Source organism: Haliotis cracherodii, unplaced genomic scaffold (genome assembly GCF_022045235.1).
Source record: "Haliotis cracherodii isolate W230 unplaced genomic scaffold, xgHalCrac1.p SCAF_4, whole genome shotgun sequence".
NCBI classification, from domain to species: domain Eukaryota; kingdom Metazoa; phylum Mollusca; class Gastropoda; order Lepetellida; family Haliotidae; genus Haliotis; species Haliotis cracherodii.
The window spans coordinates 32025560-32039353 of record NW_027266297.1 but is presented as its reverse complement, the minus strand read 5'-3'; the positions used below and the strand labels follow the sequence as shown (position 1 = coordinate 32039353).

The 13794-nt window shown below is 38.0% G+C and overlaps 1 protein-coding gene across 1 annotated transcript; it reads right to left on the bottom strand.

Annotated features, from left to right (window-relative positions):
* Positions 1-6045: 6045 nt before the first annotated feature.
* On the bottom strand, positions 6046-13144 carry LOC139479375 (uncharacterized). The gene is made up of 5 exons (XM_071262232.1): positions 12989-13144; positions 8604-8853; positions 8050-8264; positions 7506-7596; positions 6046-7217 (listed from the first exon to the last, which is right to left on the bottom strand). The coding sequence occupies exons 1-5, from the start codon at positions 13142-13144 to the stop codon at positions 6046-6048; spliced, it is 1884 nt and encodes a 627-aa protein (XP_071118333.1).
* Between the last annotated feature and the right edge of the window lie 650 nt (positions 13145-13794).

The window sequence follows — 13794 nt, the reverse complement described above, 5'->3', positions numbered from 1 at the left end:
TCATTTATCCGTGCTATACCAATGAAATTCGCTGTATATAGCATATACGTATAATCATTTGAGTATGGTATGCTGACAGGAAAAGTTATCTGTGATCATTCATATCTATCATTAACTAGAAGCACATGGCTCGAAACCTCTCACCCTACCATTGAAGATTTAATGTGTGCTGATGTTTTATGTGTCCCCACAAAGGTGTCATACTTTAAGGAATATGTGTTTGTGTGTTCTTTACACAAGTAAGGGTGAAATGAATGTCCCCAAAAGAACTGCAAAGACTTGAACAGTAAGTATGTAAAGTCATATAGTTCACATCATAATCATTATTAATGTTCCGTTGTCTATCAACTTATATGATCACGGTTATCTTTTGCTTTTGATCACATTCTTCAACTTTGGACTAGATAAAATTACAAATACATTTTCAAGTTCAAATATCCTACATGTACGTCAAGTTATATTTACTTAGTATGTAACTGTTATTTCCGTGTGGTTTGGATTTGGCGTGCTCCCAGAAGGTTTTTCTATAAAATATATGTTATACCTTTATTTATATAATGTGTGCATGCATTAAAGATGCTATTAACGTAAAACAACATGTCATGGGAACAAAGATGGGATGCACCTGGTGTCATCACTGGTCTTCAGTGGTCCATTCATATAAATGTCACAGCTATTTCGCCCTTCACCAAATGGAATCTGTTTCTGCGGATAATCAAGGCTGGTTATTCTCTTGCACTGATAATTGATATTCACATATGTATGTGCGTAATAAATTAAAAAAATATAGAAATAAAGTTTTAAAATTACAGTTGCATAGTGTGACAAATAAAATAAATAGCAAATAACAAATAAATCAGATGTTAGTAGGTATGGTCTATTCACAAATTCAGTGTATGGTATGATTACTGTGTGTCGAACTGTCTCAGACATACTGTCCTATTATTATACAGCACGTAATAATATCTTTCTTTTTCGATTTAAAATGTCAATGTTATCATATTCGTAGCATAGTCACAAGAGCAGAATCAAGTTAAAAACACTGCACACACGAAATAGTTAAAGACAGAACAACAAACAACAACAAACACATGGACACACACACACACACACACACACACATATATATATATATATATATATATATATATATATATACACACACACATATACATTATTACAAATATAGTTGTTATTATATCTGAATGATATACCATGCGCAAATACATGTCACCTACATGCATACTACACATGATTCATTTTTTTGTCTATAATAATGATGATGATGATGATGATGATAAACATAATAATAATAATAATAATAATAATAATAATAATAATAATAATAATAATAATAATAATGCGTTCGCAACGTGTTTTTCTCTTCAAACCAGTTTATTATATCTTTATATGCATAGTTCCCAATAAAGCATCCTATATTTTGTCATTACAAAGATTTCTTTTGAAGTTACACGCGACAAGGAATTCCTTTTTGTCGATATTGACAGGCCACGGTGATCCTCTCATCACGAAAACTCTATATCATCATCATGTTTCAGTTGCAGTGCTTTTTCGATTCATGATACGTATTGATGTCCATAATGTCTCCTCCTGCCCTCCCATTACACCATGTTCGCGCCATGATGAGATCCCCCACACCAAGACGAGGGATTACCACTGGCTCAGATTCTTCTACGAACATACTCCTTCAACAATAGGATGGCGCAAAACCAATCTATCAGGGCATGCTTAAAAACATCCTGCCCTGTATTTGGTCACTCCCACAAGTAAGGAACACCCTTAAATATCCCGTGTTAGACAACGGTCATCAATTTGAAACCTAAGGGTCAATATTTTCCCATTGTTCCTTCCTAACATTACGTTAATATTTTTCTTTCTTTATACCTTAAAGTGCGAACGCGTGTGTGAGAAAAATATGGATAAAACGCTGTATTATTAGGATATGTTTTAAATAGAAAAAGCTTTTTTAATGTTGATTCAATTTCTGGGAATTTGAAGGATGTGACTATTATCCATGCGCATTAGTGTACACAAGTGCAGTTGATGTGTTATTATATTTTGTTTAACACAATGGCGTGCCAGTAAGCCATTATATCCACGTGTGTCAAGAATAAAATTTCTCACATTTTAGGAAATTTAAACAGCATTACCCTGTTATTAAATTTCAAGATAATAGGCATTGAGCTGATATTTTAAGTAGATAGCATTTTTTTGCATGTTTTAGATATCAGTTTCATTTTAAAGATATTCTAAAGTCAACGGTTTCTTCTGTTAAATGTTTTCTCCGAAACAGCTTCCGTCGTTTTTCGTTTTCACAGCTTTTATGTTTGAATTGTTTCTAAATATTCATAGCCCCCTTTTCACTGTAGTTTCTTTATCTTTAAAATCATGAGCGAAAGATATCAATCAAAATTAATATACTAATTGCATGATCAAAACGGATTATCGTCTTAACTTTTGAGTATCGTAACTATTTCTCAGTGGAAAAGCTCAGGATATGAAAAAAAAACATGTTCCGTTTATATTTACATGGGTTTTCTATGCATGGACGTTAACTACGTCTTGTGCAATGGAGAATGCATAAAAACTTGCCAAAAAACACTTGTCAGTCTTTCACTCATTTAAAATCTGGAATCTGATCTAGTTTCTTACAGTTAAATAATTATATCGTGTGTATCTGTGTTCCAGTAATGGATTCACGTGTTGTCCTTACTTGTGCGACGATCAGTATATACAGTTATTACATAAAAGAATTATACTATTCTCACTAGTGAGACATTCAGCACTACTCGTTTGCATACATTAGTTGTATTTACTTTAAGACAAGCATGCATAGATACACCGTCTTTGTTTGTATTTGCGGTTGCATGCATACATCAATTGTCGTTACTTGTGCGACTTGCAGTTGCATGCACATGCATTATCTGTATTTTCGTGACTTGCGGTTGCATGCATATATTAAATGTTATTTGTGCGACTTGCGGTTGCATGCATACATCAATTGTCGTTACTTATGCGACTTGTGGTTGCACGCATACATGCATTAACTGTATTTGTGTGACTTGCGGTTGTATGCATACATCTATTGTCGTTATTTGTGTGACTTGCGATTGCATTAGTAAATAGCATTGTCTCTAGTTGTGATTTGTAATTGAATGCATATATGCATTGTCTTGTGTGCCTTACGGTGGAAGGTATACATGCATTTCTTAACAGTAATGACTTACAGTTGAACGTATACACGGTTTACTTCAAATATGACTATTACCCATGGTAAAATGGGAAAATAACTTACTCTTTTTTCTCGTGGGAATTATTATCCCTTTCCGGTGTATATTCACGCCGAAGGAAATACGAATCAGTCCTGCTTCATTCATATCCCAATCACTGATTATAAATCGCTCGTTAATATAGCTCATTATAAAAGAACAGTCAGTGAGACACATCGAGACAGTTCGGATGTGTGAACGAGTGAAGAGGTGCTTATGCTGGCGTCTCGACTTGTTTGAAAGCAAATAAGTAGCGAGAAATGATTAATTGCATGTACTGTTAGGAGAACTCTTCAAGGCGATCTCTTCTCAGTTGCACTCGCCTGTCATCCCGTCATAGGTGTGTAGTTTAACATATTTATTAATATTCATTTATCACGAACCATCCCGACTAGATGTGTTCTACGCGAGACCGTTGTCCGTGCGTTCATTCAAGCAAATCGGTTGAACGAAGCTATTATTTTCGTGACAATATTTTTGACCTTTCTCGTGTCAAGCGTAAAAAGAATAGCTTTGTAATGAATACCCTTGTGGTGAGATTATATTACTATCAGAAGGACATTGTCTGGGTTTACGCAGAAAAGCTTAGAGTCTGAAGCAGGGAATGTAAACTACAACAAAGATTCAGCATTCAATGTCAGATTCTGAAGCGGCAATTAAACTTCACTTGATAACTATGGTTCCTCGCAGAAAAGACGTTACTTTGGCTTTGGTTTTTTTACACAAAGAGAACTTGACCAGAGACAAGAGTGAATAAGTGAGTATTGTTTTATGCCGCTTGTAGCAATATTCCAGCTAGGTAGGGAGATACCAAGAATGGGCTTTAGACATTGTACTCATATAGGGAATCAAACTCAGGCCTTTGGTGTGACGAGCGAACGCTTTAACCACTTGGCTACGACACTGCCCCCTGAGACAAGATATATAAATAAAAATAATAAAAATAACGCAAGTATTTTGAATCAACTGACGTGAATGTTAATCGGCATTCTTTTATGTTTTGTGTTTTTGTTTCTCGTGACATCGGTCAGAATATACCATATTTTTTAAACAACGCAGCAGCATCGGTGGGGTGAGATGTCATTCATAAAATAATTACTGAGCCCATTGGTCTATCCAATCCAATTCATCATCAAAACGGCTTATATAGTATAAAAAAGAGATAGTTTCGAGTTTTGTTCTAAATAATCAAAATGTGCTTTAGACTTTTGGGTAGCCTAGTGGTTAAAGCGATCGCTCGTCACGTTGAAGACCCGGGTTTGATTATTGTCATTATCACCTTTGGTCTGTCTACAACATGTCCATCGTCTTATGTTTCACAACAATTAAACACATCCACGGCCTGGGGCGCATAGGGCAGTTTAAGATGAACATTTGACTTGTCTGTGCATGTGTTTGTGACGGGATAACCTTAAACGAACACCTGGTGTCATCCTAGTGATTTAAAAACACATTCTTATGATATAGTTGGAATCGAACAATGATCTCTTAGCAGAGATTTCTTATGATTATGGAAATATCAAGGAAATACCAGGTTCAAGTCTGTGGTTTGCAGTGCGAGGGCTGAGATTATAAACGCTCACCCTTCTGAGAAACCAATGATCATCATCAGTCGGGTACTGAGATTTGAACCCACGGCCAGCGGATCCTGACACAACTGAGGGACGAAAATCTCCTCAGCTAATTTCAGCGCTGCGCTTCTGACGACTGGGCCACAAACGCCTTCGGAAATATGTCTTGTTTATGTAGAGTTCACCAACCCAACCCCCTAAAAAAAAAATTAATTAAAAAAATGGTATATATAATGTTTGTTGCCACAGTCAGTAACCGCCGCAGTCAGCAATATTCCAGCTATATCACGACAGTCTGAGACTATTTCATTCCCCACCGTCAGATACGATGACACGCAGTCAACCAAGTCACCGAGCCTGACCATCCCATCCATGTCGTCGCCACTGAATAGCATGGCTCACTTGGGACCTATTCTAAGCTGAAATCGTCCCATACTGACACACTGTTCAAAAAGGCATTGCACTCAACAGGTCATGCACACGTTTTGTGTGGTATTCAAAACTTCAACTAAAACATCTGCAACGAAACAAGTTTATTCGTTTCATTCTAGATAATTATGCTCTATGTTCATGACACCATGACAACAACAGCATCCAAAGGCACAATAACTCGCAATATTGCAAAGCCCGGCTGATGATAAAGTAAATTATCATGACTTCACATAGCACCTTTCAAATAACAAAAACTTTAATATCATTTGGTAAGGCACTAATATCAATGAGACAACGGTCCATAACATTAGGTAACAATTACACGAATATACTCACAAGGACAATATTTGGCTGTTTGAAACGATAATGTACACAGACATATGTACATATGAAAAAGGTTTCACGAGATTGAATTTATGCTATACTCAAGACATAATGATTAATTTCAATGTCAAGACTTAATTTTCCTGTATCTGGGTCCATGGAAAATGACTGACAATAAGGTATATACTGCATTAATAACTTGGCTGATTATATTTTACCAAAATTGACAGTAATGTTGGATCTGTCAAAACTGGATTCAGTAATTGACTAGACCGTGTCAGATATCAGACAAGGAAGTCATAGACAGTCTAGACAGTGATTGGTCGAAGATATTGGACCGTGCGGACGGGACATCCTTCAAAATGTAAATAAATTAAATTTCTGAACATTTGACAATATCACAACTTGATTCTTTGACGTACAGTTTCCTAGTTATAGGTTAGAGTGATATTAATGCTATGATTACATAGTTGCTGCTTTATGTTCTGATACGACTGGTTACTCTGGTGTTGAAGATAGTCGCTGTGGTAACGAGGAAGTCTGGAGATTCCGTCATTTCCATGTATATTTGCATTTTGCGTATCAGTTTTCGGTAACTGCCTGTAATTTCCATTCCCGTAACCTGGTGTGGAGCTTGACGAAGAAGCAAAGCTAGGAGGTTCACGAAACCGGATCCAAGGAATATCAGTGTCTTTGCTGTTTGAATGGGCAAAACTGTTCTGAAGAACATCAAAAGCCGTTTTAGGGGCTTCGTTTGGGTGGGATTTTTGCTGAACCGGTTTCAATTCTTCAAGCCGTCGTGGAGGGGACGAGGAACCGGTTGCTTCGTGAGAGTCACTTGCCTTACACGTGGAGAAGAAGGCACTGCTAGCACGGTCTTGATTTGTCTGTTCGGCGCCATAGATAGAGAAATATCTTTCTGAGGATTGGATGGATGGAATATCTGGAAACTTGTCTGTGTACTTTGAGAACGAGTTGTCAATGTGTCCTTCGCACATGTTTCCAATGCGGGACTTGGGACAGAAGCTGAAAGGGTCACTCAGATCAGGCTCTGACTTCACACCTCCACTGTTACCTTTAGCAGCGTCCATACTAGTGACATCATCAAAACGTGTGTACCCAGTTGACGGGTCGGAATGCGTTGGAATGAAAGCTGACGTCTTATGATCAATTTCTGGGGCGTCATAAAACGACTTTGAGAATAGATCGGACCTAAAGAATAACGAGTCATCTCTTTGACGACTGGTTGGTTCAAACATAGAGCTGAAGTTAGGGATCTGACCTATCCCTTGGTTTGTCGAGCAGGAAACAGACAAAGATGGCTGAGTTGTGGTGTATGATGGGAATTTTCCTTCGTCGTATAGAAACGAAGACGATCCATGGAAGGTTGATGTTCGTGTCCGGTTGTAGTCGGGAGCATGAAGCCGATGATCAAATGAAGGAGTCGACGCATGCGCATTAGTGATGCTGATCTGCGTAATGGAGGCACTTGGTTGGTAAGGATCTTTGAAAATATCACATGTTGGCAGGAAGCCTTTATATGAGCGGGAGTTGGAGCAGGTGCACTCAAATGGCGGACAGGAACACATAACATCATCATCTGTAACAGAGTAAAAACATTTTATTTCTACATGTTAAGACATCCTTAACACAATGTGCAAACACACCTCCTTGACTACACGATTGGCATTAAAATATATATATAAAACAAAGGTGAAACATCGATCACTGTGTATAGCAGAATGTACCCAATTACAAAGGTTGATATAATTCCAAGTCTTGTTTCAACATCCCCGCCAAATCTCTTAATTTTGAAACTATATTTGACTCGTAGTAGATGGAGCACATATCTTGATCACCTGATAGGAGCTGACATAGTATGACGTACCTGTTTGTGAGGAGAAGAACTTCTTCTGGGCGATATCCAAGGACGGTTCACTGGCGTGACGCTTACGTTCTGTGTACACATTATCCGGGACCTAAAGAAAGTGAGTGTGTGAAACAAATGAATTCATTGATTCATATGGCCATCTGTGTTTTTGTTTTCTATTTATTACTTAGCGTCCAATGAATGGAGTTAAGAGGTAATTGTATCTTTGATGCTGATACATTCATTGAAATCTTACTTTCTAATTGAATTCGTGAGGTTTCAAATGTATTATTCAGAGGTATCAAATTGTTTTTGAACGCTGTTACTAGCTGTCGTCCTGCCCTACACTACAATGGCATTATCCACATCAAATAGTGAAGCAACTTTACATCGGAATAATACATTTTAATCAAATTATAAACATTTGATACCGTGCTTTTATTAAACTTTGATGTGAAATAAACATTGCACAATGATACTTAACGCCGCGATACTACTGGAATACTGTTAAAAGCGACGTTAAACCACACTCACTCACTCACACACTCACAATAATACTTACGCCTGCGCTCTTGCACTGACGACTTCCGGTTATATGGCGGCGACTCTCTGCAACTGACTTGGCTTCCGGTCTGGGGTGGTCGTGGTAACCTTTGGCCTGGAAATATATGGCCCCATTGAGATGTCGCCAGAAGTGGGTTACCGGGTAGCCACAGTGACCCCGACATGGCATCAACTCCAGACGTCCAGAACATGATGGATTCGGGCAGGGTTTGTCTGAAGAAGAAACACAGATGTGAGATTAACACTTTAATCCATTAAGGATTTAACAAAGTAAGACAAACATCAACTGAGTACAACATCCCTATTTCTGTTACACGGACATACCTTCCAAGCGAGAAGGCGCATTGAGCTCCGGCTTGCATTATTTTGTTGCTTTATGGAACTTTTTTTCAGAATGATTTCAATTATGTCTTTTGACGGTGTCTTCAAAGAGTTGCTTTCTGGTGTCCCCCGCCGTGATATTGCTGGAATATTGCTAAAAGCGGCGTAAAACCATACTCACTCACTCACTCAAAGAGTTGCTTCTTTAACATTGTCGTTCAGACTACTCACTCATTTGTTTTCTTCTTGCTTTGTCACAAATAGCTGGTCTGAGATGAACCTTCTCGCCATTCTCTAGAAGACAGTCCAGGTTACACACAAGCACGCCAAGGCAAGATTTCTTCAGAATAAGTGAGTTGTGATTGTTTGTATTGCGCATGGCCCAGCCGCTCACATGACGCCGGCCGTCTTCCTGTTCCGGGCTGTACACGTACCGCGCATGTCCGTTTGGCCATAACTGGAACTTATCGAACTTCACTACCTGTGGACAAAAAAATGGATATTTTAAAGTTGATCTAAGTGTAGTTTATTTCATTTTGTTCTTTTTGTTCTTGTATTAGTTATATTTCAAAATAGCCTATAAAATTATAATTTTATATGTCGTACCTACATCTTGGGGTAAATAGTTACCACGTGTTATTTTATCTACATTTTTTGATATCATGCAACGTTCTTAAATAATTTCACTTTTGGTCATATCTCTTCCTCTCTCTTCGACCTGGCATATTTATTTAAATGCTCATCAGTTTACAGCGCATACTTTTTTACATTGAATCATCATATTTAGTCGATATCCATTTACTTGAGCGATGGGGTTGCCTTGTGGTTAAAGCGTTTGCTCGTCACTCTAAAGGCCCGGGTTCGATTCCCCACATGTGTAAAACAATTTTGAAACCCATTTTCTGGTGTTCCCCGTCGAGATATTGCTGGAATGTTGCTAAAAACGGCGTAAAAACATACTCACACATACTATCCATTTACAGTGCATATCCGTTTACAATGCATGTCCATTTACAGTGTCCAAACATATTCTTGAATTTCCTAATTCTTGATATATTGCAAAACACTTTATTATAAACATATAAATATTACTATCATTCAAATATCTGATTTTCTAGAAACTTTTTAATAATCACGCATCACAGTTGAGAAGGGGATTGATTCAAAAGTTAACTGAAATTAAACAAAAAGAGAAAGTAAACAAGTTTCAATCAAATGGCAATTAAAATATAATAGCCTACAATATGTCTGTTATTGCATCACGACCCCTTCTGTAAGGGAGCGGGTTGAAATCACCTTCTTGTCCTGTTGCAGAAAAAGACTCTCAGATTTTCGGCCTGGTGCAAATCTTCTATCCTACTCGTGCCCTTATCCTACTCATGTTTTGTTAAATTAAACCTCTCCAAAATAGAATAAACGAGCTATCTATTAAAACAATATGATCCACGGCTAATAACTAGGAATTGAACGGGCTCGATGTGTATGTGTAATCCTATTCACGCAGAAGGCTCATTCCACGATATTGCGTTACCATTTGAGAAGAGAGAAGTTTCATCATTTAGACTTTACGCTTCTTGATTTTTACAGCTTCATGAATGGGCTTTTGAAGACCCTAAAAGGCTACTACTTTTATTGTCGATTGGATTTACGAATTTCGGGGCCGTATCAGCCCTTCTGTAGTGTCTAGTCAGTAGGCGTGGGAGAGCTAGAATTTGATACGGAGGTTTTACTCAGACTGCGAATGTCCTGACGATCTCATTGTGTTTGACATATGCAGGAACTACTGGGTTCCGAGGCGAGAAGTGTCATTGTAAATCTCAGTGTTTAGCAGTAATCAGTGTCTCGTCTTTGTCTATTCTCGTCGAATAGCAATACAGTAGATAGAGCGTGAAGCATTTACTCATTTACAACGAACTGAAGTGTCTGCGGTGACGTTATCAAGTACAAACAGCCTGATACTGTCGGTGATGAACATGAAAATATGTTATTATGTATTTCATACATAAACGTCAGACGGAGTCAATATCAATGAAATTGGAGTATGAAAAACATATAAAGTCGCTGATATTAACAGACTGCTTTGCAAGTTTATATTCTTTATATGACTATCACTACAACTAGGCGTTTTATACCGACTGCTTCATAAGCGTCAATCCATTTTTTTTTCAAAAAGAGCGTTTCGTTTCTTTTAGTCTCCATTTGATATATTCAAGCAAAGCGAAAACATTGACTTCAGCACCCATTTGAGGCCTAAGGCCGACATATGTCGCTATAGTTTTGTTTTGACCACACTTGTGTGTTGAGGTCAGACGTCTCATATTCCGAAGTCACCTATAATGATAGATTATCAAGCTTTAAATAAAGGGACTTGATAGCTTTGTCTAAAAGTCGCAAATTAACCTGTCGAGTGGCCAGTGCTTATTCCTACACTCTCTACACCCTGTCTTTGAAGATCGGTAACATGGCAGAGATAGGGTGTCCATAGGGGATGCTCTTGGGATGTCTATGCCACTTAAAACAGCGTGTTTATGTGTGTTTTAAGAAACGAAATAAGTGTTGTTCAGCCCCTAGACATCAATAGTCCGTAAAGTATACTTAACAAGTCAACATAACAAAACACACACGACTCTAATTTTGACCGTTTGACCAACTCCCACCTAACAATCCTACAATCACCGCCGTAACTCAAGCCATAATGCCAACATTACTCCTCCCTAAACCTTAACCCAAATCCTCTTCTTCAGGAACGGAAAACAATCTCTTGTCATTTGAAATATACAAGCAATATCCTCCCCATAAGGGCTTTTGAACTTTTATAACGAACTTAAATTCAAAACTTTGAAATACAGTAATATTTACAAAATGATGAGCAGCCGAGGATACCACAGATTATTTCTTAGGATGTTTTCATGTTAAGATGCAGTTAAACGAAAAGTCTGTTGTACCATACATGACTGACTCGTCTTTGTTCGGTTTATGTGTTGTTTTCGTTTAGTTACCAGTGCGGCATAGTTTTAGGTGTATTATGCCTCTACATTGGAGCATTTGTTTTGGTTCTTAAAAAAGAGATGCGGGCATCCATATTTCTCCCCCGGCTCTCAGACTGGCCACATGCCATGCGGGCGAGAAAGAGCGACATCGACACGTCTAACAAAAACTTAGCAATTTCTCCGTCTTGTGAAAATATTCTCCGACTGAAAATGAGAGGCTGGAAAAAGACTAAGGTATGAGGTGCCAGATTGCATAGTGATTGGATTTCGTGTAATTAATTTATGTATATATTTCATTTGTTCTGGATGCAAATTAATTCGGGTAGTATTGAAATAGAGACGTTGAATGCAGGTTTGGGCTCTTTCAGGCCCGTGCAAATTGATGTTTAATTCGAATTAAGAACCAAAGTGAAATTAATGAAAATTAAAAAGTAATACCGTACAAGTCTTCTGCTCACGGTCACATCGACTCTGTGAAATGACGTTATAACCTGAATTTGCACATCAAATGATCAATTTCTATACAAGATCATGATATTGTTGTAAATAAATATAAAATGGTAATTTGTTCAACATGGGGAACAAAATTCATTTTGGAAAGCATTTTATATGCGATTTTATTAGTATATTATTTGTCTTTTTTCTGTAACCAAACTTTCCGGTGAGTTGCTGCCATGCGGTTATGTTAAAACTTGAAACTCATCGCGGTGTTTCAATCTGCACCTACTAACACGCCAGCACTCAGTAGTTGCCAGTTATACCCTGTGAGGAATCATCCTCGGCTTTGTAGCATATTCTCAACAACAAGCCCACCATTGTTGGGGCAGTAATTTAAGAACCCGCCGTCCCTGTATCGTACCCCTCCCCATCTCACTCCACCCCACCCCTCTCCTCATCCCCCATCCTACCCCTTGAAGATAACGCCGGGGTAATCGGCACGCGCGAGATGTCACCATGCCACGCTCTGCAGCCCGAATTTCCAATAGGGAGCTGTTGGAAAGGACATTTAATATTTCCCCCTTTTTCAGCATGTCCTGCTGAGGTCAAGGGTGACACATGCGGTGTTCCTGTGAATTGTCCCATGCCCACGTTCAACAATACCTCTATACATGTTGTTTAATTGTTACTACTGGGTTGCTGGTAGGCACGGCCCTGTTGGCAGTGAGCTTTATCTCACACAGTGTCGGTGACACAGACATGGACGATAACGTCAGACTTGAGTCACCAGTGCATATATTATTTTTTCAAAACAGACCCATTTCATTTGTCGTAAATGGCTTAAAAAATCACATTGTTGAAACAATATTTAAAATATTTCACTTGATTATTCATTTCGGCAATTGTGATGCTTATCCCAATTCCAGTTTCCGGACATCGTGTACACGTTTATCGATTAATGTAGCATGTTTATACCGTTTATTATCTAATTCTAATAACTGAACGTATTGAATCTGCCTAATATAAACAAGTTTAGTTGATTAATCTCGCTGACTAACACGGAATGCTAACAGTTAAATATAATCAATAATGATAGAGTTATCTGAAAATAAAGTTAACAGCTACTGGCTCAAAACACAACCCTGTGAAACTCCTTATGTTCAGAAATGACCTGCACAAACAACTCACCGATGGTAGACCGCTGTCGTTGATGTCCCATTGATGTGTAGACTTTGTATGGCTAACGTCGACGTTCCTGGGAACTGGAGAGGATAACGTGGGCGCATCGATAGGCTGGGGGAGGCCGGGTTGAGGGGTACGAGCGAGACTCCTTGCTGACGGCATGGTTGCCGTCGTGTCTTCTAAATGCATATGTCTTCCCTGCTGTAAAGAAAGGTACATGTAAATGTCATGATATTCTTGCTGTGAGTGGAAAAGATAATCTTCCCTGCTGAAACGAAATATCTAACTAGTATTTCATATAACACAAAGTCATCTGTATGCATCATCAACGATTGATACCCAAAACTTTGTGGTTTCGAAATGTAAAAACACTATTAAAATTAAAACACTCATCGAAAACATTATAATTTATCTAGGTCTATTAATACAAATGCAATATTTAAAATAATGTGTTGCTAACTGATAAACATGTTGCCACACTTTTAATTAATAATTACTACTAATTTCAATTGATGAATATTCATAAAGAACTAACGCGTTTCGGACACGCTACATCTCCTATAAAAGACAAACTTTAACAGGAATATTTTAACACCCTGTTTGATGTCAAGCAATAGATACATAGTGGGTGAGGAGCATGACACTTATGGAAATGCGGGAAAGACAAAATGTTGATCCTTATTAGTTGACACTCGATACATTATTTGTTTAACATGAACAATGGAACATGTGGGATGTAGTTATTAAGGTTCGTGTCGCATGTAACACAGGAAAATAAGCACAGTATAAGATATCATGCGCTGTATATACCG

What these genes read in the sequence shown, in the direction of transcription:
- LOC139479375 (XM_071262232.1), bottom strand. Translation starts at nt 13,144, where the DNA reads ATGCCGTCAGCAAGGAGTCTCGCTCGTACCCCTCAACCCGGCCTCCCC. An exon ending in AGCAAGAAGAAAACAAATGA is followed by an intron (nt 8,265 to 8,603) that starts GTGAGTAGTCTG and finishes TTTCTTCTTCAG; the next exon opens with ACAAACCCTGCCCGAATCCA. An exon ending in GTTCTTCTCCTCACAAACAG is followed by an intron (nt 7,218 to 7,505) that starts GTACGTCATACT and finishes ACTCTGTTACAG; the next exon opens with ATGATGATGTTATGTGTTCC.